At 40.2% G+C, this 25,824-nt stretch overlaps 1 protein-coding gene across 1 annotated transcript in view; it reads left to right on the forward strand.

Moving 5' to 3' along the window:
• Positions 1-18,266: 18,266 nt before the first annotated feature.
• gramd1bb (GRAM domain containing 1Bb) overlaps positions 18,267-25,824 on the forward strand; it is a gene marked incomplete at both ends in the record, with an annotated part of 71,069 nt that continues 63,511 nt past the window's right edge. The window contains 1 exon segment of the mRNA XM_080459404.1: positions 18,267-18,671. Coding sequence (XP_080315530.1) covers positions 18,267-18,671 — 405 coding nt within the window.

Here is a 25,824-nt window from a genome sequence, read left to right on the forward strand (position 1 = left end):
AAAAATATATTTTAATATTGCTTTCTGAAATTTGAGAATCATTAAATTAATAAATTCAGTTTGGTCAAGAATAGAACATTTACAAACACCTATAATGAGGAATTCATTGTTATATTTATAATTAACATGTTCTTCAACTGTTGTCTAATCACATAGAATTGTGTTTTTTGAGAATGGCTGTTGAAGTCTTTAAGTTCAACATGGAATTACAATCCGGACCAGATTCCAATTTGGGCCTCAACATATTATATTTGCCACGTTCATACATTTTGATTGTCTTTTCAAAATCATGCCACAAATCATCAGCTTTCTCTTATCACTCATATGTCCACATATTGCAAAATTGGGATGCGTTTGAGGTGTACAGTGCATATTCATCCCGAGAAACTGTGGTTAAAAAGTATTAACCTCTAATTCAGCCTCTAATTCACACAGTTGCTGCTCATTAGTTCCTGGCTGCAATGTCGTATTCCTCATAATTACTTTATGGATAAGACTGTTTTGTGTGTGTGTGTGTGTGTGTGTGTGTGTGTGTGTGTGTGTGTGTGTGTGTGTGTGTGTGTGTGTGTGTGTGTGTGTGTGTGTGTGTGTGTGTGTGTGTGTGTGTGTGTGTGTGTGTGTGTGTGTGTGTGTGTGTGTGTGTGTGGCAAACCTCATTAAGTGTCTGCCAATATACCGTATACTTAGAGAAACAGAAACTGAAGAGACAGTGGATGGTAATGATGCATTCCTTTAAGCTCTTTTGCAAACAAAGTGAATCATACTGGTAGACAAACCTCAAATGAGAGTGGATTATTTTAGCTGTGAGCCATCGTTTTCCTATTGTTGCCAGGGGAACCCATACGTACATTTTCTGCACCCAGTTCCTGTTTTGTTTGCTTATATTCTTTATTTACATCTTGAAAGATGTATGCGAAGTACAACATAATAGCGTTTTATTATTTTATTTTTTTTTTATTGTTCTGGAGCAGCTGAAAATGAGCAGTTGGTGTTTGCGGCAATCTTTGCTGGAGATTCTCAGACATCTTCTACTTTTAGTGTCTCTCTCGTTCTCCCTCTTCCTCCTTTTGTTCTTATTTTTCTTCCTCGATGCCTCCACAGTCGTAGATTCGCTGTGTTGCACATTATACAGCATGGCCATGTGCTGTAGGACTTTGATATCCATGTGCTGGTGATAGCACGGTTGTTCACCACACAGGCTGTGCCCTGAAGGAGAGCTCCACCCAGCAGCTCCACGCTGTTTTCCGTGATGGGCCAGTAATGGGGAACATTTGACAGCACTAAAACAACCTCACAAATTAAGTTATGAACCTGAGGCCAGTTTCATGTTTTTTTTTTTTTAAGAGAACTGCTGCAGCACTTCCACGCTCTCCTGCACCTCCTCAGGTGGAAGCATTGACCACAGGGTCGCGCAATTGATTCTAGAGTTGAAAAGGCAATCTTCATGCTTTTATGAAGAACAGGTCGAATGTTAAAGCATCATGCATCGTGCATCATACCTGCATTCACACCACCTGATATCATGGTGAGCTGTATTTTTTAATTTCTTTAACGGGGTACAAGATCGAAATGAAAAATCTGATGCACTCGTGATTTAAAAAAAAAAAAAAAAAGTAACAATTTTCCACCTAGCAAAATGATGACTTATTACCTGACATGTTCCAGCTGATCTTGAATAGATATGTGCTCAGTAGAACATGAGTGATTGTGACAGGATGACGACGCTCAGGTTTCAAGACACTTTGTGGTCTAGCTGTCAGCCGTCCTTGAATTCCCCTTCTCAATCATTCACTTAGTTCCTGTAAAGTAGACGCCCAGTGCTTTTACTCTGTGCGGAGAGAGTAAGTCAAGATTTCGAAATGTGTCTTTAACATTTTCAGTTCCATGCGGAAGGGTTACTCACTCCCTAGTTCATTGTTAAAACACCCGAAGGCTGGAGAACGTTACGTGTGTGATTCATCCAGACCTCACAGCAGTCACAGCAAATGGCATGAATAGATGTCAGTGAATTGGAATTATTTCACTTACAGTCATTTACTTTTTTTTTTTTTTTTTGTCCTTTTTCATTCATATGCAAAAGCAACACAGCAGCTGCTGCGCTCATGTGGGCTAAAGGCTAACCAAGACTGGATTTTTTATGTGTTTATTTGTTGTCGAGTTGGCCGGAATGCAGCGTCTTTGAATGGCAGAGCAGTCACTTAGTGTGTGCCATGAATTACTCTCGGTGGCTGCACATTAAAACAACAGCACCTACAGAGATTTCCCTTTCTTCCGAGCGGTGACTCACTGCAGCCGCGTGCTTTCACTATGTAATTGGAGTCTTATCAAACAGAAGCTATTTTAGGCCCTATCTTTTAAAAAAGGGCATGTGTACCTCGCTATCACATATGCGCCCGCTTAGACTCTCGCACACCAATATAGAATATGGTGTCGTGTCTTTGGGGCGAAGCGGGGTTTTTGTTTTTTTTAATTTAATGATTACACCGTTTTTATGAAACGTTGCTTGCTGGTTGCACTCTTACAAGTTCAGTGTTTGTTTTTCATACCTGCTGTGTAATTTACTTGGTGAGCCGCTGTCTTTTCAAAGGAGGCATTTGGATAAATGTATTCAATTACACAAGTTTTAATAGTGAGAACAGGGTCATAACCCAGTATCAAATCTCTTTATTTATTAAAAGCACAATAAACATACATATAAATATCCAAATTATTGCTTGAGTTCATTTCTATCTTCACTCCCTTAACCCTTTACAGGGCAGGCAGATGGGTAAGCCATGGGGGTTAAGTTACTGATAGTCACACAAGTTGTGATATAATAAGTGTAATCATAATAATTGTGTTAAACAACTTGGATGTTATTTGGGGAGGATTTATTGAAATTGTGGAAATGTATGGTATTTCTGCTTAACTTTTCTGCTCAAGTGTCGTGTTTTTCCTCCCATAGTCAGTTCACCTGATTGATGCTTTTATCTTACAAATAAGTAAAAAAAAATAAAAGTGTAAAATAGTTTTTTGTGTCTCATCATGTGGACTTTGTCCATAAAGATAGTACAAGTGACAGAAAATCCAGTTTAACAGTAGAAGATTTCAGATTATGTTTTTGTTTAGTTTTTTTGGGGGGGGGGGGTGGGGGGGTAGGGGTGGGGGGGCAGTTAATGTAGTTGTCATTTTTTTCAATAGCTGAATTGGTATATTTACTTCTACAAACTTTAAATGTTTGCTCATTGCACAGATATGCTTGTTGTAATCTGTCATTTGCACATTGTCACCTGAGATTGGCTTCATTCTCCTACAATCCAAAGTCTGATAACGAGAGCATGAAGAATAGATGAAAATAGATTCTGATTGTCTTGTTAAAAATCAAAATTCCTTTTAAAAAAAACAAGTTTTTAAAATGTGCGAAATCTTCGAAATCAGCACATAGCCCAGTTTTCTATTAGCGAAAGAATAAATTATTAATGTGCTTGAAGTCACATATGTGATTTACTCTGCGGTAAATGTCAAATTTATCCCGTCTTAATCTCATTACCCTCAGGGGTCACAGCCAACTCTTGTAAAAGCCGTCATGCGAGGATGGAAATCCATTACCGGTCTGCGCTTCATGCTTGTCTGACTCCAAACACTGAGCGGAGTTAACTTCATCCAAGCATGTGTTGCATGTGTTGCACATGTCACATACGAAACAGCCCATTTGTGAATGCTAACCACGGTTTCACTCGGGTTCACCCCAGGCGAGCGGTGTGCTGCATCTGCGTGAAAACTACAAGGATTTATGTGGAGCGAAATTTGAGTCATTAATCAAAAAGAATGCAGTTGACCCCATTTTGGAGTCTGAAAAAAAAAAAAAAAAAAGACTACTTAAACAAGTGTATTAGAAGTTGTGTTTGGATTGTATATGAGTGGTATATTAACTTATAAAACTCTGAGAGTAAGATATCATCATATTATTCTGCAAATGAGATCACTGTAGTGGACATTTAGCACCACGTGTGACCTGGTAAGTGAAGTCTCATAAAAGGTCTTTTCTTTTTCATTTTGCTTCTTTTATCTGACAGTGAATGATGCTGTTTGGAATCAGATAGTGACTGTCGATCTTTCTCTGCCTTATCTGTTAGACTGGGTTTCCTTTTTTTTTTCTTTTTTCTCCATTGCTCGTCTTTCTCTCTGCTTCTTTCCAATCAATAGAAACATTGTTTGGGCACGCCATAGAATCCAAGGCGAAAGTTGTTGCTGCCAGTCTTTTTGCATGCCGCACGCACAAGGCCCCAGAAAAAGTCACACTCAGCCACGGATAGAAACACACAAAGACACAAAACACACACTGTTTAATCACACACTGGCAGACAGTCTGCCCACATTGTTTGCCTGTAACCTTTAATCTTTTGTTCCCAAAGAGGCGGAGAAGGTCAGACCTCGTGATCTGTGACATAACAAGTCACTCTGGACTGTAATCTTCGCCGGTCGGGCTATCTTTGAGAACCGGTCAGTCACTGATGAAGGCTGAATGATAGCAATGGTTCAAATGAAACTGGGATTTACTCATTGCCAAGTAAATAGGATCTTGAGAACTCAATCAGAACTCAGCATGAGCTGAAAGAGCAACAGTGGGCTGTAAATGCACAAGCTTTTCAGTACCTCGCAGCATGAAATGATGGTGAAAGCCAGTGCGGTCTATATCATTAGAAACGCATTGATTTCATGTGAAAATAGGACTGAGTGTGGGCCCTGCTAGTGGTTCTTTCTGTGCGGGAATAAAATATACGAGACACCCAAACATCGGTGATTTCAGTTCCTGTTCAGTGTCTTTTCTGCTTGACTGCTTAACAGCAAATTTCTACAAACACTGGTTGCTTCCTCAATCCAAATGCATTGTTTGGTTAGTTGGTGCCTCCAAATTTCCCCAAAGTGGGGGTGGTGGTGTAGGCCCCTGAGGGGGAGATTGGAGTTCATTCATGTTTTGATTGCGACAGTAAAACCTCATTGAAAAACACGACTTGTCAAATGCTGCATTTACCCCATTATTTAGAGTGTTGGAATAACAATTTTAGGCCCAGAGAGGCCTTTTAGAGCATATTTTGACTGCATTGAATCTTGCAAAAACTGCAAGACATGAGGCACTTTAGTAATTTTACTGCTGTCATTTTTTTTTTTCATATGTTCGATTGAATCAAACAATTAATAAAAAAAGAAGCGCAGCAGAGTTTGAATGTAAAAATTAGTATGTGTATGTCTGGATGTAGGGCCCTGGACATGTTGGCATATCTAACGAGGGGGCTCCGTGAAAAAGGTCTGTGAAGTGCTGGCAGCCCTAGGTGCATATACAGTACTTAGGTGACGTCTTAGAGTGTGTGTGAGTGTGTGTGTGTGTCCAGGATGTCCAATATGCCGTCTTTTGCAAGCAGCCAGCTGGAATCAATTCCAGATAGAAGAGATGTCTTCATTAATATAAATGTAGATATGTTTTCAGTTACCTTTAAGCTCATCAAAGCATACAACAAGTTCCAGAATCTTTCAGTAAATGCGCCAATATTTTTATTGATATCTGCCGACTCAGTATAAACTGTCAGCATCAGATTGTCCATCAGAGGAACTCTGAAGACTTTCAGTTTCCACTTTGTTGCACCTGCAAGCATCAACTATTCATCAGATTTTGTGGACCCTAACTTTGTGATTCCGGATCAATCACCGAAATTGAAATGCTTCCCTGCTTGTTGTTCATTGACACCCCCCCCCCCCCCCACTTCTGAAATTATTGTTCTCATTACAGTAATATTTTTTGATGGGGAGGATTTCATATACCCCCCCCCCCCTATTTTGTGCAACTAAAGAAAAAAAAAGGAATATTCTGTGTACTGCATTTCACATTTTTGCTTAGAGAATTCATGAACACTGAAGGATACTAAGTGCAAACTGTTTTCTGCTTCTTCTACTTCAATTTCCACTACCACTTTTTCTTTTCATTGGATAAAAACAAACAATGAACACAGTACTAGTGTTGGAAATTTAATTATTTGATACACAAATTTTCATAGGACGTAAATACATAGAATAATAGCAACAACATATTCTCAAGACTAGTATGGCTGCACACCTTCAAATGGGAAGCACTTGCAAACCTTTGAAATGAGAAATAAATGGATGCCATTTGTGGGGGGGGGGAGAGAAAAAGGGTCCGTACACCCTCTAACAGCATATTTAATTTTCTCAAGTTGTGGAAAGAACATAGTGTCCCTATGAGATTGCTTCTGAGCTTTTTGGGGGGAAGATAAAGCTTTTTCATAATTTGAATTGCACACGAAAAGAACATGGAATTGTGTGACATTTTTGACATTCAGTTGCACCGGTGTCCTGTCCAGGAGTCCATGCTGGGAGTGGGACTGAGGGTTTCAGGCCACTAAGAGGTTAAAAGAAGGAGGCCATTGCTGCTGTGTGGACAGACACTGATAGGTCACCGCTCAGTGGTCTGCTCTCCTCCGTGAAGTAGCGGCTCTCCGCCTCCGAGACGCTCGGATTTGTGTTTGAATCAACCGTCCGTCCGGACAGACCGGGAGTCCAGCGGGTTAGTTTTGAGCCGCAGTCAGCCGGCATGGACGAGGACCTGCGGGGGCCTGAGGAGGAGAAGAAGAAGTCCTCCGCCGCCGTCTGTGCGCAACTCTAGTTGAGGGGAAACTTTCTGCAAGTTCTCCTTCTGTGAGGTAAAATCAGACACTTGATGAACCGTGTCAGGCTTTTACTTTTTTTCTTTCTGTGTTTTTTTTTTTTTTTTAAGATTTCGAGTTGTTCGACATTGATTTACAACCCACATGTCGACATTGGCTAAATGATTAAAGTGAGTAAACATATCTATTTCCTCGCAGCAATAATCGTGGCTGTAATTTCCTGCAGCGCTTTGCGCTCCTAATAATACACTTGCTGTTGGTTCCTGAAGCCTCTGACACAGATGCTTCTCTCTATGTGTGTGTGTGTGAGAGAGAGAGAGAGAGAGGGGAGGGGGGGCTCGTTTTCATGAAGTGCTCAAATAAACATCCATCTCAGTGTTCAAACATTGACAATTCGTTCGTGTTTTAGTGCAGCAGAGTTTCCAACTTGAGGCTTCTCTGTGTGGTCGCGGGTTCGATCCCGGCTCCTCCCACTCTTAAATCATTTTTACTATTGTCACATCGACACCTCTTGTTTCCATCTGTGACGCAAACGGGTAAACTCAATAATTAACATGCATTATAAACATATTTGAAATGTGTTCTTAGTTATTTGATGCTTTGCTCCTATTCTTAAGTATGAGCCTGAGAAAGTGTTCAGCTGTCTAAAAGGACAGTTCACAGAGGAGAATTGCTGACATCCTAAAAAAAAGAAAAAAAATTAAAGTGCTTGAGGCTTTTCATCTCTCAAAAAATACAAGTGTTATGACCCTGGCTCCAGTGCTGGAAAAGGGGACACAAGATTAAAAAAACATGGCAGTTGGTTTGACAAAGTTACTTATTTCCCTCATTTCTGAATAAATATGACAAAAACTTACTGCAAAAAACAACTACATAGTTACCATAACAAATTTAAGCAGCTTTCTAAAAACAAACGAGTGAACTAATGGAGACTTCCAAAAGGCAGAGCTGAACATTACACTAAAAACAAAAGAGCTGAGAAAAAAAAAAAGGGCACCTCAACATCTAATCAGCAGACAAATAAACTGGGAGCAAACGAATGGAAAGAAACAAAATCGGGAGGGAGTTACTAAGCTCCCTACATAGTATTCATTCCACTTCAAATATCAACCGCTTCAGCTACAAACACCTTTCGAACCGCCAGTCTCTGTTCCTCTCCTTCCTCCCAAAGGAGTGTGGCTTCCAATCCTTTTTAAAAAGACCTTCAATCGGTCTCTGATGCTGAGCAGCCGTCACACAGGTCCGTGGCTACACCCATCGCTGTCTGCTTCTCCTGTAAGGTTTCTTCTTCAGCCAATGATGTTTGGGTTTGCCCAAGGCAACCCGTTAAATGTTTTACAGAGCTGTCAACAGTTAAACACGAGACGAGGGAAGCCTCTGAAGGCATTCAAATAAATCAGAACATTATATACTGCTGTTTATCTGTGGTAGGGGAAAGACTACTTAACTCTTCAAATCTCATGTGTATATATATATTTTTTTTTATTTCATCTTCAACCATGATAATATGTAAAGTTATCAAATCATTTAAATTTCTTCCTTTCTTAAAATATCACCACAATCAATGGCTTATTTTTATTTAATTTTATTTACATCATGTAGCTCATACAGATTTAACTTTATAGAATGAATGTCAAATATTCTATACTTGATTCAAGAGTTCATAACTCAACACTTAGTCACAGAACTGATAAGCTGATCAGATCAAATGCTCACCTGGATAAGTGATGCAGCTATAAACGGTGCCTTATTGCTAATACAGTGCCATTAACATTTATGCCACATAACATAATTATGAGTTTATGAATATCGGCACGCTGAAGGCAGAAATTGCCGGTTTGAGATCAAAAGGGCTCTTGAGCTGAAACGAGTTTGCACTGAAACATAATGGGAAGTCTATCGTCGTAGCGAACTTTATGTAGCCAGCTGTACAATGAGGATCTTTGTTCCACGTCTTAACCTTGAGACATGTGCAGCAGCTACTTGGCTGAACTCTGTCGGGGTCATACAAGGATATACTGTAAAACACATAAAAAAGACACTATCTGCACCTTGTTTATTGCCACGGTTGTTGTCATGAAGCTTAGTTTGACACCGTAAAACACATTTTCTGGGAGTTGTAAACTAAAAGAAGCTGGGTCAGCAAGCAATTAAAACGGATGCTTATCTATTCGGTTAAGTCCATTTATTTCAGAGCGGTGGGACTGAATTGCAGTGGTTTGCAGTTTCACCTCACACCATGAAGGGTCCAGGTTCTACTCCTGACTGGGATCTTTGTGTGTGGCGTTTTCACGTTGTGTGTGCTGGATTCCTCTGGGTAATATGGAGTTTGTCCTTCGAGACGAAGACAGGTTTGTTGACTTGATCGATAACTTAAAACTTATTAGATTACATGTGGAGCTCATTTGTAAAACTGTCTCAGAAAGATCCTCCTCTAATTTGGGCTGGCAGCGTGTTGCAGGCTATGGGAGCATGCAAACTGAACGTGGCTGCATCAGCGTTTCATGCTGTATTTTCTTGCGGTACGAATTAGTTCAAATCGCGTGCTGCAGAAATGGTTCGTTAACGACACCGATAAATGCTACGACTGCATGGCTCGCAGTAAAGATTTTGTAGTGATTTAAACAGACACTCGTCCCTGACTGGTTGTTATGTCTGCAGCTCAACATGTACATGCGGTGTATCCCCACGTGTCGCAGCAGGACCGTGTTCAGCTCAGCCTGTTTGTATAAGTGTACATTTTTACAGGTGCCTCTTGTTTTACATTGTGATGCATTACAACTTGAAGTAATGTCTCATGTGATCTTTTATGTTATAAATACATAAGAGTACGTCATTTGTCCACTTAGACTATAATAATAGGATTGTCTCAAAGGTTTTCTTTATCAAAGTTTAGCACAAACATTGGAAACATGTAAGAAAGAAAATATACTTATATAAGTTCACAGCTACGGAAGCAAAACTGTTTAAGCAGTGTTATGGGACAGCCCGTGTAGCTGTTTCTGAAAAAGCAGCTAAAATGTCCCAGAGAAGTGTTTCCCCTCTCTTCGTTCATCTTTACACATCTAAGAAACAGCCCTACTCTGAATGAGCCCCACTTTGAATGCAACTCGTGTGTCCTGGTTTCCGGCAGCCTGTCTTTTCTCAGCTGCTTGTGGTTGTCGGGCCTGGGAAAATGCCTCTTTACCCCACAGGAAACGACGGCTGGTGAGAAGACTGCGCAGTTGCTTGCTGTTGTATTTACCTCAGCAGTTTTTATTGTGTCAGAGATGTTGTTGTTGTTGTTTTTTAGATCCTGTTAAAAGCCTCAGTATGTCCAGTCTTGGGTGAGCAATATTAAGTTGACTGGCACGTGCGATAATGTTTCTGCTTCGATAAGAGGATCTCGTGTAAGAGACATGTTGCGCTGGCCCTCTGCTGCTTGGTTTAGGTTTCTGTGGTATGAATGACAGCTAAAGACTACAAACCGCCGTGTTTCATTTTGAGATGCACTAATTGATTCATGTATAATGAAGGGCATTTACTTACAACCAGTGCGGTTCAGGTGACTGAATAATTTAGACAAGAGTATGAGAACTTTTAGTTGTTCAAATCAGCACTGAGTGAGGAGCTTCAAAGTTTTCCGTGCTCGTAAGAACCAGGATGATTATGTCTGCTGGAGCTCGAACAGCACCGCCACCTGCTGATTTTTCATTTGAGATGTATAATGCCCAATTATGGGCAAGGATGTTCTAAAAACAAGGACACAGAGATTTCCCAGAACTGCTGTAAATGTAGTGTACCAGCAATGAGGTGCGCACACCCTCAATCGTTTATCCAAGTATGACCACTTTCGGAGCATGTGATGGTGCAGATTCAATCTAACAACAGAAACTCATTACTCGGGTTTGCAACACCAAATATGAGAAGCCGTTAAGCAAGGCAGACCCAAAAGGAATGACTTGTCTGTTCTTCATTAGCTGAAGTCTCATAAGGGCTTATAATTACTGCTGCAAAGCTGAAACAACTGATAGATCTTGTCATTGTGGTTAAGCAGAAATGTCTGTGTGTGTGTGGTCTGTGACCGTCACTACCTCTCATAAGACCGGTGTTAATCAGTTTGCTTCCTCTCATCATAGTTTAGTGCATTACGTCCCAAACTGGAGTCACCTGATGAAACGACGGTCCGATGCTGAATTAAGTATTGATTTCCACCAAGCGTGTTGTGACGTTCATCTTCATGCTCAGTTTGTTTCTCTTTATCTGCGGAGACCTCCTGTGGGGGTTGAACGCCCATGTACCAGTTTACTAATTAGTGAATCGTGCGTCCCGCTCGGTGAGCTGATGTATGGGAAATGTTTCAGTTAGCCTGGAAATACAGCATGATAAGCGAGACAAACCAAAATTTTAAAATCATTTGGTTACTGCGTGACCTATTTTTAATTGATTAATTTTTTCTATCAGATCTAATCGGAGAGGAATTAGTGCACAACTTCAGTTAAAATGTGACACTTCTGCGAACAGGATGAACTCAATCATTGTATTTATTCCCTTCATATTCATTTTTTTTTTTTCACTTTTTGCATCAGACTTTTGGCTTCCAATCAACCAGGATGCAGTCTTTGCGATACTCACGCGCACCATACCTCACGAAAGAGCCCTGCCTTGTTTCCATAGTGTAAGAAGGCTATTTTTGGAAAGCGGAGTGTCTAAATAAGAGATGAAAGCTTTGGTTTTGATCAGTACAGCAAGTCTCTCCAGAGGAGGAGGAGGAGGAGGAGGAGGAGGAGGAGGAGGCAGCCCCTTTCATGATGAGAACTCACGGACGTGGGATTGCTTGCCAGCTGTGATTAAGAAGGACGCACTTTAGGTAGCCACATAATAAAAGTTTGTCTACACGGCTCAGTGGAAAGTCTCGGTATTTGCTGCCTCTGGATTGTGTTCTAATGCTGCGGCGCTTTGTAGCTGTGCGTTACCTTCAGGTACTACGTGACTCATGACTGCACGTCATCTTCCAACTGTATTTTTAATTACAATGACGTCATTTTTATGCAGGGGACGGCCTCTTTTGACACTTTTGTCTCGTGAGAGACATAGAAGCAGAGTCGGGCTCTGTTTTGAGTGAGAGTGGCCCGATGAATGCAGTCATTTTCAGTACAATGTGTCCCTTCTTCCTTCCAGTGACTCACTGTGCTCTGCAGGGATACTAGTGAGATTTACCCCGTAGATTAGCGCACGGAAGCAAAGAGGTAGGTGAGTTATGGTCTCCAGATCTCATCAATGCCCAAATAGTGGATATAATATTAGCTATCTCCAACAACATCCATAATTTTAAATAAAAACAGTTTTCCACACAAGCAAGTACCGGCTCAAAAGTTTAAATGTAATTATGGAATCTTCTGAGTATCGACAAGACATAACATTAAGGTTTTTTTTTTAGTCTTGTGCATTTTCAAACTTTTTCCCCCACTGTAAATACTTGTAGTTTCTTTCAATCTTCAGTTCTTTATATTATTCTTTGAGGTATTATGAATCTGAAAGATGGTACATAGTAATGTGATTTACAATGTTTATGTAAAATTTTTAAGTCACTGAAATATGACATGTACAGAACAATCATTTAAAAAACTAAGTGATACTTTGTGTTGTGAAAAATACATTTGCTCCACTCTCTTTGGATTAGCAGCACATTGCTCACTGTTTGGACCTGCATGCCATCTTGTGGCATCTATTCTTTGTAATTTGACCGCAGCCTCATTCTCTCATTGCTGCCGCTGTAGCCAGAGCACATGACGTCAGCTTGTGAAAACCTGCTGCACTTCCTCCTGAACTGAACTCAGAGATCCAAATTTCACACAGTCTGTCTTCAGCATGGAAAAGTCAATCATTGCATCGTATACGAATCAGAAAACACATTAAAATATAGAAAGTGATGGAGCACTTTTCGATCCGGGGGGATACAGTGACACATTTTCTATCTGCTGGGTACTTAATTCTTAACAAATGGAGGATTCCGCATTGTAATGATGATGACAGCAGCCTCTTCTTTGTCAAGTTTTTCACACAGAAGCCCCATGTCGGAGACATTTCCCAGTCTCCTCTGATGTATATCTCTTACCTTTTGTAAAGAACTCATTTGCCTAATCAGTCTCGCCCTTTTTCTTTCTTTTTTTTTCTTTGTGCTTGTATTTCCACGAGTGTTTCTGAATCACCGTGAGCATGCCTCTGTAATCTGCCCACAGTCTTTGACTTTGTGCTGACGGGGGACATGACTGCTAAGAATAGAGATTCGGGGAACAATAGCGCTGAACTTTGATGGTCCGTAATGACGCGTGAAAGGCAAGCAATCACATGCTTGTTCTGCGCCGTGCAGTCATGGTGGCGATGGAGGACTGTGATCTCCGTCTCAGCTGTAACAGCAAAGCTGCTCTGCGGTAAGTCCGTCTGTTGACTCCACTAATGTACACACAGCCGAGTGCAAAAGCCTCCGAGACACAAGCTGGCTAGACCATTAGGGTCCTGCCCGCTGTGCTCTCTAGGTTTTAATATTGCAGTGTACAGGTGTATCAACATGCTCTCCAGCTAGGGAGCAGTGTTTCACAGTGTTTCTCCTTCTATATATTTCTGGAGAAGAAAAAAAAAAAAGCAACACTTATCGAACTTGATGGAACAGGAACATCATGTCGGCAAGGTCAAAGACCCTCCTAGGTTATCGCAGGTTAATTGTGTCACGGTGTGACCCGAAGCAACTAGAACGTGTGAAACTGTAACCAGAAACGCTGTTTGGCCATGATTAATGCATGATATTTCCCCACTTCCACACTCAGCCTCCAGGTCAGTGTGTGTTTCAGTGTGCGTGTGCGTGTGTGACAAAGCATATAGAATGGCGCCTTTCTTCTCGGACAGCCCGTAGCGCTCTGCACAGTTCCATCTGGATTTCACAAGGCATTTATTTGACAGATTTAAGATAAATGTGAAACAGAAAACATGTTCATGGTCATGAGCGCTGCTCTAAAGGTAGCCCAATAAGACGTTTTCCTCATCAAAATGTTTTTTTTACGAGGGCTTAGTGTCGTCATGGTGGATCTTGATCAAATTCAAGTTGATTAGAATGATAAGCTTTTGCTTTATTCACTCGTGACAAAAGAGGGACAGATAACCCTAACCCTACTTAGTTTAATGCAAATGTTGCATTTAGAGTTTCGCTTGATACACGAGTAGTGCTCTGCGTCTGTTTTAAAAGACATTTATTTCATTTGATTTTGTCTTCGGTTATTAGAACTCATTCCTGTGTGACTGACTGAACATGTGTACTAAGCAGTATTCTGGTATGGTGTTTGTTATAAAGGAGAAGCCAGTAACTACACCTGCTGCCATTTACTTTTTGTTCATAAAATATTAAAATGACCATTTATGCTTGCAGCGTTATTTGAGTCAACACAAATCTGAAAATGTCCAAAGGCAGTAAATCAAATGAGCAGCGACCACAATAAAGAAAGTACTGTTTATTGTACATATTTACAACATGATTGTTGAAATGAGACAAACTTCTCATCTCATGTCATAAATGCATATAAGGAACAGACTTGCGCGTCACAGACTTGATGTGTTTGGTCATATTTTAACTGGGCTTCAAAACTGGAGTTAAAACAAAACCATTTAACTTTTCCTTTGTGTTTTGTTATTTTAATGTTTTGCCAGTCGGTTGCTGTCTTAACGCTTTCTTTTAACCATTAAAAATGGGATTGTTTTGATTGAAATGATATTTTAGCCTTTAGCCATGCTTCAGGATGAAACATGTGAAAAAAGTTTAATGATCACTTTTTTTGCCATGTCATACTAAACTGTTCACCATACGCCCACTGGAAGTCGCTTATGTGTTTTTAATGAACAGGCAGATGATGGTTCATCCTAATGATGATGATTCACTTTATATCTCTTAAACCTGTGAGTGTGGCTGACTTGTTGTTGAATTAATAGTTTGTGATTAAGAAAAGTGATGGCCTATGGTAGTTTTTTTTTTTTTTTTTTTTACTTAATTAAAGAATACTATAATTGATGCATTTGAAAATCCTCTGGTTTTCTGTGAAAACACGGTTCAGTAGCAACGCCAGCCACAGAGTTTGCCGCGTTGAAAGAAAATCCAATTAAGAAGCTATTTCCCTTTTTGCCTAAATATGAATCAGGTGAAATTATGTTATAAGTTGTATTAAAATATAATTAACAATGAATGCAATTATGATGTAATATAATTTTGTTTAATTTATTGACTTGAAAATGACTTTCAGGTTTGGTCAATCATTTTTCCTTTTTAGCGCTTATTACCAAGTTAGTTTGCATATCCCCATGCATTTTTGTTAAGCAAACATGCATGGGGATATATTTGCTTATTTTCACATTGTGCATGCATAACAGAACATCCATCTGTCAGCTTTTTCGGCATCCTCCAAATCTGAGTTTATTAGATTAAAGACATTTTATGAATACATTTGAGAGCCTTTCACAGTAGGATAGAGTTCATGATTAATTGATAATGCACATGAACTCAATGACTCGTTTGCTATTTATAATTTATCAATTTCAAAAAATGTATAAGACATATGCCAAGTTCAAAATACCCTCTCTATATCTGGTCCTAGTTGCAGTCAAGCCCCAAAGAAACTGATGCAAATCATGGTTTTGCAATATTAAATGAGATTGTATTGTGACATAATACGAAGGACAAAGTGTGCCAGAGTTAAATAAATAAATACACCATTAAATAATACATAGTAGGAAACTGAATACTCAGATTTATAATGTGGTATTGGATTTTGTTGGATAGAAAAATATAGTAGGGTGTTTCATTGCTCCACTGAGTAAATCTAGGATTTTGTTTTATAAATAGGTTCAGTCACACTGAAAAAATGCAGTACTGCTGAATTTTGACTGATCTTTTAACATTACAACTCAGTTACTTGTGAGTATATCTCCGCTGACGAGATTTAAAAGTAACTTATACTGTTTGAATTCACTGTTTTATCTGAAGACGTGCCGAAACGACTAAGCAGCTTCAGACAAAAGCCTTTTGTCTTTCTCATTTTGGGTAAAAATGGAGCTTCTCTGTAAAAAAAGTGCAAGATTAAAAAGAAGAAAAAAAAATTAGTAACCACCTGAGGATGAACTTCCCTGCAGTCTTGCTGCAGGGATGTTCATCCTCAGTTACATTTTGTCGGCTACAAAAGATGAGTGCTTTCTGTCGGTGCTTTCTTATCTCAGATCTCTCTTTAATGGGAGCAAACGGGCTGACGGGAGAAGTTGGCGTTCAATCGAGGCATACATTTTCAGCAGCATACGTTATGCTTTGACGTTATTATTTCAAACTTTTATTCACATTCTGTCAAAGGGATTCACCCGTTGTCCTGCAAATGCAGTTAGAACTGTAAATACAGTTCAGTTCTAACTATAGATATGAGTATTTTAATCGCATAAGCTTCTTGGCCAACTCTTTCAAACCCTAAAGACAGAAGCTGTGTTTTCGCCTTACAATGTGTTCTGCAGTGTCGTGACTACCGTTGTCAAATCCCACTCCCACAGAGACTCTAAGAACGTCTTCATAATTAGGCCTTTTTTCCCCCTGAAGAAAAGTCTTTTCATGCTCTCATTTCTTCCTCACGATTCCACTGCATGGTTGGACTCTTTTTTTTTTTCTTCTTTTTTTTTTCACCGTAACAAGGCTTAGACTTACATTTGAGAGCTCAAGTATGCAGAGTAAAAATTAATCACTCTCCATTTGAGATCTCGTTCCTGCTTCTACAGAAAAAGGTGTTTTATCTTTATGGGATTTTGAACTGTCTCTCGATCAAACCATTGAGAGATCTGACAAAGTGTATGTGCTGGCTTTTATTGTAACATTTATTTCACATTTTTTGGTGATATTAGGTTCCATAATATTTCCTGGTAGACACACTCACCGCTCTTTTGGGACTGGATAGTCCTCCCATGAATTTCTTTCACACCTCGTGCATGCCCAGCTGAGAAAGCCATATGTGCATAACGATTATTCCGGTATTACACATGGCGGAGGCAATGAGAAGCACAAACATGATTGTGTTTACTATTGACTTGGCGTCGTATGTATTTAGGTCCAGTTTTACACGATGTTCCCACGCAATCTTTACTGCACTGACTTCATGTGTTTAATGTTGTTTTTTTTTGTTTTTGTTTTTGTTTTTGTTTGCACAATTATAGTACACTTGGCTTCCCATTGCAGCTTCTAAACTGACAGGTATGGTTCAGAGAAGGGGGAAAAAAAAACAATTAAGTAGGGGTTATCAAACAGTCAGTGACAATATTGGATCTTAAGTCAAACTCTGACATTGGTTATAGTGGTCCTTTTGTTGGTGGGAAGTGTTTTGATGGTGCCTTCTTTGTTGAGTTCCCTTTAATACACGAGGCAGGTAGCTGCCACTCAAATAACTGCTTTGTTAGATGGCAGCGGTCCATAGAGGTTGAACGTTATCTCTGATTTGTTTGTGGACATTGACAGAAGGGTGAAAGGTCCTGTATGCACTTAGCATTCTGTTGGAGGACCAAGGCATCCGGGCGAGATTGGCTGGTGCATGGTGGTGAATAGGCAGTTTATGTCAGGGAGCCTGTTTGGTGTGATTGGTTATCTGTGTGTGTGCCTGCTTATCCTGTACAACCTTATTTGACTATATGCCTGCGTGTACAAGTGTGGCTGCTTAGCTTGGTCATCATCACCATCACCTTCATCGCCAGCATCCTCATCCTTGCCTTTACCTTGCAGCCCTATCACCTCCCTCTAACAGTTAGGCAGTGACGAAGACGGGGACATTCTTGGACCTCAGCCTACAGTGCGGGAACAACCTTGACCTGCAGCGTCTTCCTCCGCTTGCAACGCCCGCCAATGAGCACAAAGTGACAACAAACAGCCTTTCCAGGCTTATACGCAACATCAGCATCAATATTCAAGGGCTGACAGCTGGTGCCTTCACTTTTAGCATTAGCAACAGCAGCTAAGGTAACAGCCTTGGCAGCTCGGGCGGCAGCCCGGCCAATGTGTAAGCGATTGTGTGTGTGTAACTTGGCCTGCCGGTCTCCGGGGAGGACCAGCAAAGGAGTTGTGTTACACTCACTGACAGGCCTTATACATGTTTCATCTGCTGCTCTCAGAACAGAAGCCCCCTTTGTTATCTAATCTAGCCCTCTTCTTCGCGGCCTGAGAGACTGAGTTTACTGCCACAAGGCTGCTCTTCACAGTCTGTCAACCAGCCACTGAACTGATACATATCCACCAACAAGCCGTGGAGCAGCAGAAGGACTTGGTGAGGCCTAAGTTATCTACTATCAGGACTTCTCAGCCAGACTTAGAATTCACTGGCTGGCATGTGGAAGGGGGTCTTGAAATAAACAGAAAGACTTGTGACTGCTATGGGAAATACACCAAAGATTGCTGAGGATTTCAATTGTGCTCCATCTGTTCAGCACTGAAATTCATTTTTGTTTGCAGTTAATAGCCCTTCAAGCTGGAGGATTGCAAAGGCAGCATTTTTTTGGCACGGCTAATCTCAAAAAGGAAGTGCGTCGGAAGGTTGGATTTGCACTTTTTAGAGCTATTCTGGAGTCATGAGCGACACTCTTAGGCCGCCTTCGCTCCAGGTGAGTGTACCCCAAGATGCTCCAATGTACTCGGATGGAGGAGGCAACATAGTGTCGGACGGGTGCATACGATCCAGTTCCTCGACGCCGACTCTCCGCCGCAAGCGCTTCAAAATGCGTCGCATGAGGAACGTGCCCAGTGAGAGGGACGTCGAAGCAGGGCGCCTGGCAAACAATCACCTCACGGCCAGATCCCGCTCCAGCTCCAAGGAATACCTCCAGTTGCCTTCCATCGAGATCACGCCGTCCAGCGACGAAGACGCCGCTTCCTCCTGGTCCAGATGCTCCACGCCCAGCGCGTCTCCCCGCCGCAAGCGCTTCCTGCTGAGGAAGTGGCTGAAGGTCAGAGAGAAGAAGGAGCAAGGTACTGAAAGCAGGTTGGTATAGGCTACTCACACTTTCCCCACTCCCCTCTTCTCCCAACATCTTCCCTAATACCTACATGCTGCTGCAAAGCTCCTGCCACCTGCACTAACGTGGTTATTAATCACTAATTTGTAGAGTCAAGATGTTGGTTATGGTATTTCAACGACTGGCCATTAACACTTCAAGAGACAATAGTCTTTTAATACAAAGCGTTTTGTGTGTTTGAGTTGTTTGCTCTGCGTTGTGCTCCTGTTTTCAATATAGATGGATGGGTCACTTTTGCGTATTGATTGTTGAGAGCTTGACTTTTGTTCACACGTGGATGAAGGATTGTGCGCTTAACAAACATAATTGTAGATTAAAGAGCACATATTCAGAAGAAATCAGTGGTAATTGGTAAGTAGTAAAGTATAAATATGTCAGACGGAAATCCTTCATTTCAGTATCGGACCTTTTTTTTTTGTTCAATACAGCTTTTTCATCATCAGGTGACGTTGCACTGTTTGGACCGCTTTCAAACAAATTATGTGTTCATATTAAAAAAAACATTATCTAAACTCATGGGTTTGAAGAATCAAGCAGTTAAGTATTCCCTTCAAAATCTACATTTTACCTTAATTTGTTTGGGTATATTGTTTATATTTTACTTGGCTGAAGAAGTCAGTCTGCATCTGAAAATGTGTTTGCTTTCATATCTGGCACCTAAGTGATGCACAGCATGTGCCGGTACGGTTTGCGTTTTTCGAGTTTCCCCACTGCAGAAGTTGTGGATGGTACGGAAAGAACGGTACCAAAGGGTTAAGATTTTTCGTCACCCTTCCCTTGGTGTACCTCGCACTACAGAACGGGTCAGATGAGGAGCGAAACGCAGCGGTCTGCTGATTGGTCAGTGATTTACGGCGTCTCGACACGCCCACAATATTGAAATAGCTCATATCACATGTCACATATCTGCATATGTCGCATATCCGCCTACATTTTAACAGTACTCTCTGTGGTGGAAATGTGCAACAGATTTGGGTCTGGGTATGATTTGCCGTACCGTACTGTTCCATCCCATTCCGTAGCGGCACATCCTGCGCAGTGGAAACGAGGCTACTGTGTTCTTATTTCCAGACCATAAAATCTAGTCCGATATTCCTGAAAGTTGTTAGAAGGTGATTAAAGGATTAAATCAGGTTTCATCTTCCACGGAGGATGAGGATATAACCGGATTCTGAGATGAGTAAGTAATGATGCAACATTAGGCCATCAGTCAGTAAATGGAATTTGATATGTATTTTTTTTTTTTTTAATGAAAGTAGGCTTGCAATGACAAAAGAAAGCGTATTTTGATAAATATGAAATATTAGTGAAAAATGTCATGAGCAAAGACTCATCGTGCTACTGAGAAAAAGTGTTATATAAATGTCTTACTAGCAAACTCGGTTCAGTTTTTTAATACTATTCTGACTGGAATATATGCAGAATGCCATAGTTCATCTTAAAATCTAGTTACTACAATGACTAGCACTGTCTGTCAATGAAACTGCGTCAGGGTCAGAGTTTGCATGTTTTACCTGATCCGGTTGTTTACTTCAGCTCGCTGGGGGTGTAAGGACTTGGTCAGGCTGATAATCACACGTCCGCAAAAGTCGGATGAGCCTTGGTCTCATAATGGGAGTGCAATTCTTATTGTGCTTTTTATGTCAATATATTTTTGAAAAAGGTTTTTGTTTCAGGCCTGTGTCTGCTCGAGGGCTGTGACCCATGTGTTTATCTCACTACAGAGAGACTTGACAGTCTGAAGTCAGCCAAAAGTGCTATAAAATGTTCATTTATAAGCTACAAAAAAAATCATTGGTATTCCTTCTTTGTATGTCTGTTGTGTTTTCTGTGGATGGTTATCACTATGAAGAGACAGGAGACAGGACCAGGCTTATCTTTTGCCTTATCGTTGTGATATTTTTTGTTCAAACTGAAGAAATACTTTCTCCAGAGGGACGGTGTAAAACCATGACCGCATCCCCCGAGTGTGAAATACTGTCATCATCGAGTGGAGCTATATCTCCCCCTCAAGGTGTAATGTGCAAGTATTCCTCAGTGTAATGCCGCACTGTGGAGTTAAGAGGACAGGGCTCCTCTTCAGTCTGCCTAATGCTGCAAGCTGCTGACTTTCAACGAGAAAGTCTCTCAGCTTGAGACTGCCTGAGAGTACCATCAATAATCCAGATCTTGGTGTTTTATCTTTATTTAATCAAAACAAGCAAGTTGTAAAGATGTAGCGTTCTGCTGTGCACCATCCCCGCAGATAGATTTTTCTGTTTATTCAGCAGAACTGCCTCGACGGATGGTCATTTCAGATGAGTTGGATATTTCAGACAAATCTTTTTCAGGAAGGTCGTTCTCCATAAAATTTACCGGTTGTAGTTTCTCCTCGCGCTTTCATTCATTTCACATAAATTCACAGTAGTTTGTTGGTGCAGTCAAACAAAGGGCAGATTATCATAGTTGAGTGTTTGCAAATTCCATCGGCATGCAAAAACAATCCACACTCATGATGCGGGAAATATATTGCAGCCTTTGCGGTCACTATGAGCAGCCGTATTACTGTATTTCATAGTGATGCAGGAAGGTTGTTTTAGTTTTTTTTAATCTCCCTCCAGATGAAACGTGTCTTACACGCCACGATTGAAGTTCAAATCTTAAACGAAACTGACAATCACTGATAGAGGCTCTGGAGAAGGAAGTGTTGGGCTGTCACTCCGACAGGCCAGGATTCTGGTCGTTACTGAAGTATGACGACGGCTGTAGGATGAGTTGACACAAAATATGACTGTAGTACTTACTGTTCTACATGGTGCTATAAATTACTTAGTCACTGTCTTACGATATCCCATTTATTTTTTATGTCTCTGTGATGTTTGTGAAATGTCTTGATGTAGTGCTCTAAACAGACATGTACCGTTGAAGTCATTTATTAACTGCATCGAAACAACAAACAATCATCTATCATGCAACTATATTTGGCGTCCGGGGCTATTCATCTATTATGAGTATGTTGTGAGCGTTGAGCTCAAACTCCAACCGTGGCCTTTTGATTATGGGAACTAATACATGACTTTGTACATATAAGTCCCATGTTCCACTATCTAGCCTCCAACTTTTATTATTCCCACAATTAAATTTTGTTTTGAAATTCAAATGAGTAAAAAAATAATCCTATGAAAAAAAGGTGGAGAAAAAAAATCATTGAGTCGTTTGTATTTTTTGTATGACTGTACAATATTTAAAATAAATGAGTTATTGTTTTTTTTAAATGAAGGTCACTGAATCTTCAGTGATACACCATTGTGTCTCCAGAGTCCCAACAGTGTCAAACTTAATTTGTATTGAGCTTCTGCTATTTGATATCCACCGTAAAGCCCCCGGACACTCAAAATGTTTTTTTTCTGTGCCACCATTGAATGTTTGGGTTTCACTGTGGAAAATTATAAATTGCAGAGCATAAAACTTGAATTTCAAGAGGAAAAGTTTCTGAGGGTGACATAAAATGTTTGATAATTGAGGTGTAGATAACATTCTAAAATGTTGTACAACACAACAGAATTATTGGCTGAAAAACCACAGAAAAAAAAAAACAGAGTTTGTGTTTGAGACCTGGCAGGGACACAATAAACTGAACAATTATCCACCAGGAGTCACATCCATGGCTGCACTGCACTGAACTTTGATCGCCTGCTTAGGAAAAACAGCTTGGCTTGTTTTACACATTTCAGCAACAATGCAATTCAAAGTGCTTTACATTAAATGCAGAGTTGGCAAGAACAATGGGAACGGTGTATTAAAACAACAAAAGACATCGAAATAAACACATAAAAAAGTCAGTGCAGTTAATGGTTGGATGACTCGTAACAAAATAAATGAGCTGTATGAGCTGTAGTCTTTAGGTGGTTAAAAAATCTGACTTTGTCATTGTTTTAATATGGCTGATAAATTTGTGATCACAAGAAGATTTCGGGCTTTGTCACTACGTTTAACCTCACAGACTGATAGAGAGTACTAATGTTTAATCTCTCATCTTTAACTCCAAAGACTACTACTTCACTGTTTGTTAAGCTGAAGAAGTTTATTCACATTCGCACATGACCTGCTCACACATTCACTCAGTTCTTATGCGGGACTGGGGCCAAAAAACTGTGATTGTTGAAAATTGTTTTTGTTTTTTTTACCATTTTAGCCAGGAATGGAACATTTGAAATGCATCTGTAATGACAGTGCACTTATTCATCTATATTGGGTTTTTTTTAAGAAACAACTTTATAACAGACATTTCCATTGGAAAGAATCCTGAAACAAGAGACTGGTTAACAATCTTTAGAAGCTCTGAAATCATTCAGTCTGACACTGTTTTGAAGGAACTGTCGAGAGGGTATGAGGAACATTTTAGACGCTGTGTCGTCTCCTTCAGGCACACCTGGTTTATGCTAGTTGGGTTTGGTAGGACGCAAGGGCCAAACACATCCAGCACCTGATGAAGACGAGGTCCTCACCTGATGTTTTGAATTGTCTCTGTAAAATGTGAGAATATATGAGAGCAAAGTCTCTCTATAAATTCCAGATGTAGATCTGTTTTCCTCGCCCTGCGCTCTGACAGGGCATGCCTCCGTCGAGATCACTTCAGTAGTTGGACCGTTGTTGATAATGTCTGCAAAGTTTGAATTGAAGGATCATTGACGGACATCATGGGGAGGGCAATGGATGCCTGGTGTGTTTATGTGCTTTGGAACCCGTTTGGAAAAGTTAGTTTCTACTGAATAGACAATTACACAGGGTTCTGTCGTTTGACCCAAGCTGCAGTTGCCTAGTTAATATATAAACACAGCAGGTTTTATAGTACAGCGGACATGTGGGGTCTCATGACAGGGTCTGGTGCTGTGTAAGTGGCATGGTGTTCTCTCTCTTCCAACCACGTAAGTATTCCCAAGATTTCTTTCATCAAGACATAACAGAGGTTTTTCAGTTTAGTCCGCTGCAGTGGCAGTGCTTTTGTTGTAGAATATGCTTTGACTGCTTCAGGAAGGACTTGAAATTAGTGTTGCTGTTTTTTTTTTTTTTTTTTTGTCAAATCCCCATTTGGCTTTAATGGACATAAAAGTTTTATCCTCTGGTTGATTAAAAAACACAAAGACTTTTGTGATCAGAGATAAACTCATACTGATCTTTCGCTGTGTTTCTCTTACTCAACATGAATTATTTGAAACACTTTTTTGTGTGTGTGTGTCCAACCCAGCTTATCGCCGTTTCTTTGTTCGATCTTCACGTTGCGACTTGATTAACTTAGTCTTGTAATTCACGCCCTGGCCTATCTTGCGTTTGGTTTTGCATTCAATCTGTGCAGTGCAGTTGGTTAAAAGTGTGTGCAGAAGGTGGTGCGCCCGAGAACAGGGCAAGCTGGTACGCACAGTTCAGTTTGCCGTTTTGCTGATAAAAGCAGAGCTATTTTGAGGAAGTGGTGTAACACTTTTCATCCGACCTCGCTGCTTCCCACTTCATCCCGGTGTTTTAAATATTTCAGACACAGCGTCTCACAAAGTGACAAAAGGAGACAAAAAAAACCTGAACTGAAAGCAATTTTCTTTGGTCTAACGATTCTTTGAATAAGATTCTGCAGCATTATTATAGTGATCAGGGATGTCCTAAATCCTGAAAAAATCCTAAATCGTGTGGTTGTCATTTAAATGCCTTTAATCATGATTGTATTATGAATTAACTTTACACTGGGCAGCGCTCTTTGCATCTCGGGGTTTGCTGGAAGGACTCAGTTGGCCAGACGCCACTGTTGATATAGTTAACACTCATTTTATTATGAGCGAGAATCAAAAAGAAACAGTAAAAGCCCCAAATCCCCCAAAAACTCAGAAACGCTGGCGCCACAAGACCAAACACTGAGTGAAGCGACCACCGGAGCACACAGGAGACACCCAATATATACCGCAGCCACCAGGTGAAGGCAATCTCTCACTCACAGATGAAACGCATGGGGGCAGGAAATGGCAACCAGACACAAACAAACAAAAGAAATTGAGATTTAATTCAACATGGACAGAGTATTTGCTCTTATTTTCAGCAGTACTGGCCTAGCTATGTATTTGATATGTGACGAGGAATTAGCAAACATCAATAAAGTAATATTGGAAGTGCTTCGTGGCGACCACAGATAAACATATCAATAAAATATGTTTTTAAAGCACCAGTCAAACTAGATTCTTTTCAATGGAATCCCATGATATAATTATAAACTAAAGAGTCAAGCCAAAATAAGAAAACGGAATATAATTCAACAAAATATATTGTAATTCAAACAAAATACTATGTGTTGTACAGTAAAATTTCCATACTTTCTGGTTAGTGCAATCACTTAAAACTAAAGACAAAGGTAAAACAATGTAAAAAAAAAAAAAAAAAACCTGATGAGATATAGATATGCAGTCAAGGTTTGTTCCACAAGTGAGGAGCAAAAGCACTAAAGACGGCTTCAGGTGATTGCCACTTATCAAGGATAGATTCGACTAAAATGCAATGGTGCGCTTTAAAAAATGTAAATGACATTCAGATTTGAAGTTCACTTCATCAGAGATAAGTAGTGAGGATTCTGTGTTTTCCTCGAGGGTGTCGAGAAATGCTTTGACTTGCTTTTGCTTGACATTCTCTTAATGTGCAAGCGCTAGAAACATGATATTTTGTTACATTTCTTTTTTCTTTTTTTTTTTGTCATGTTCAAAATCCATATTGCATCAAATGTGCATGAATAATCAGATTTCCCATCTGCAAGACACACTGCAGCTGCAGCTCAGGAGGCATGTATGAGGAGAAAAGCAAGTGCAAGAGACTCTTGACGATACAGAAATGATCTTTTCAGGCGCTGCAAGAAATGAGAGATGGCTTCTTCTCGGACCGGTACTTTGATCAAGCTGCTTCACATTTAAGAAATTTGGTTGGGAGGCAGTGATGTGACCTACTTTGACTTGACAGAAATATTAACACTGAGTAGCATTTTTTATTTATTTATTTTTTTTTACATTTTTTTTACCTTAAGATTGGCTGATTTTACGGCTCTAGGATTGTCAAATGTGTGTGCATTTGTGCCTTTCTTCACAGACGTCTTCCTCTTTCAATA

The sequence above is a fragment of the Lipophrys pholis genome, assembly GCF_963383615.2.
Source record: "Lipophrys pholis genome assembly, chromosome: 3".
In the NCBI taxonomy this organism is placed as follows: domain Eukaryota; kingdom Metazoa; phylum Chordata; class Actinopteri; order Blenniiformes; family Blenniidae; genus Lipophrys; species Lipophrys pholis.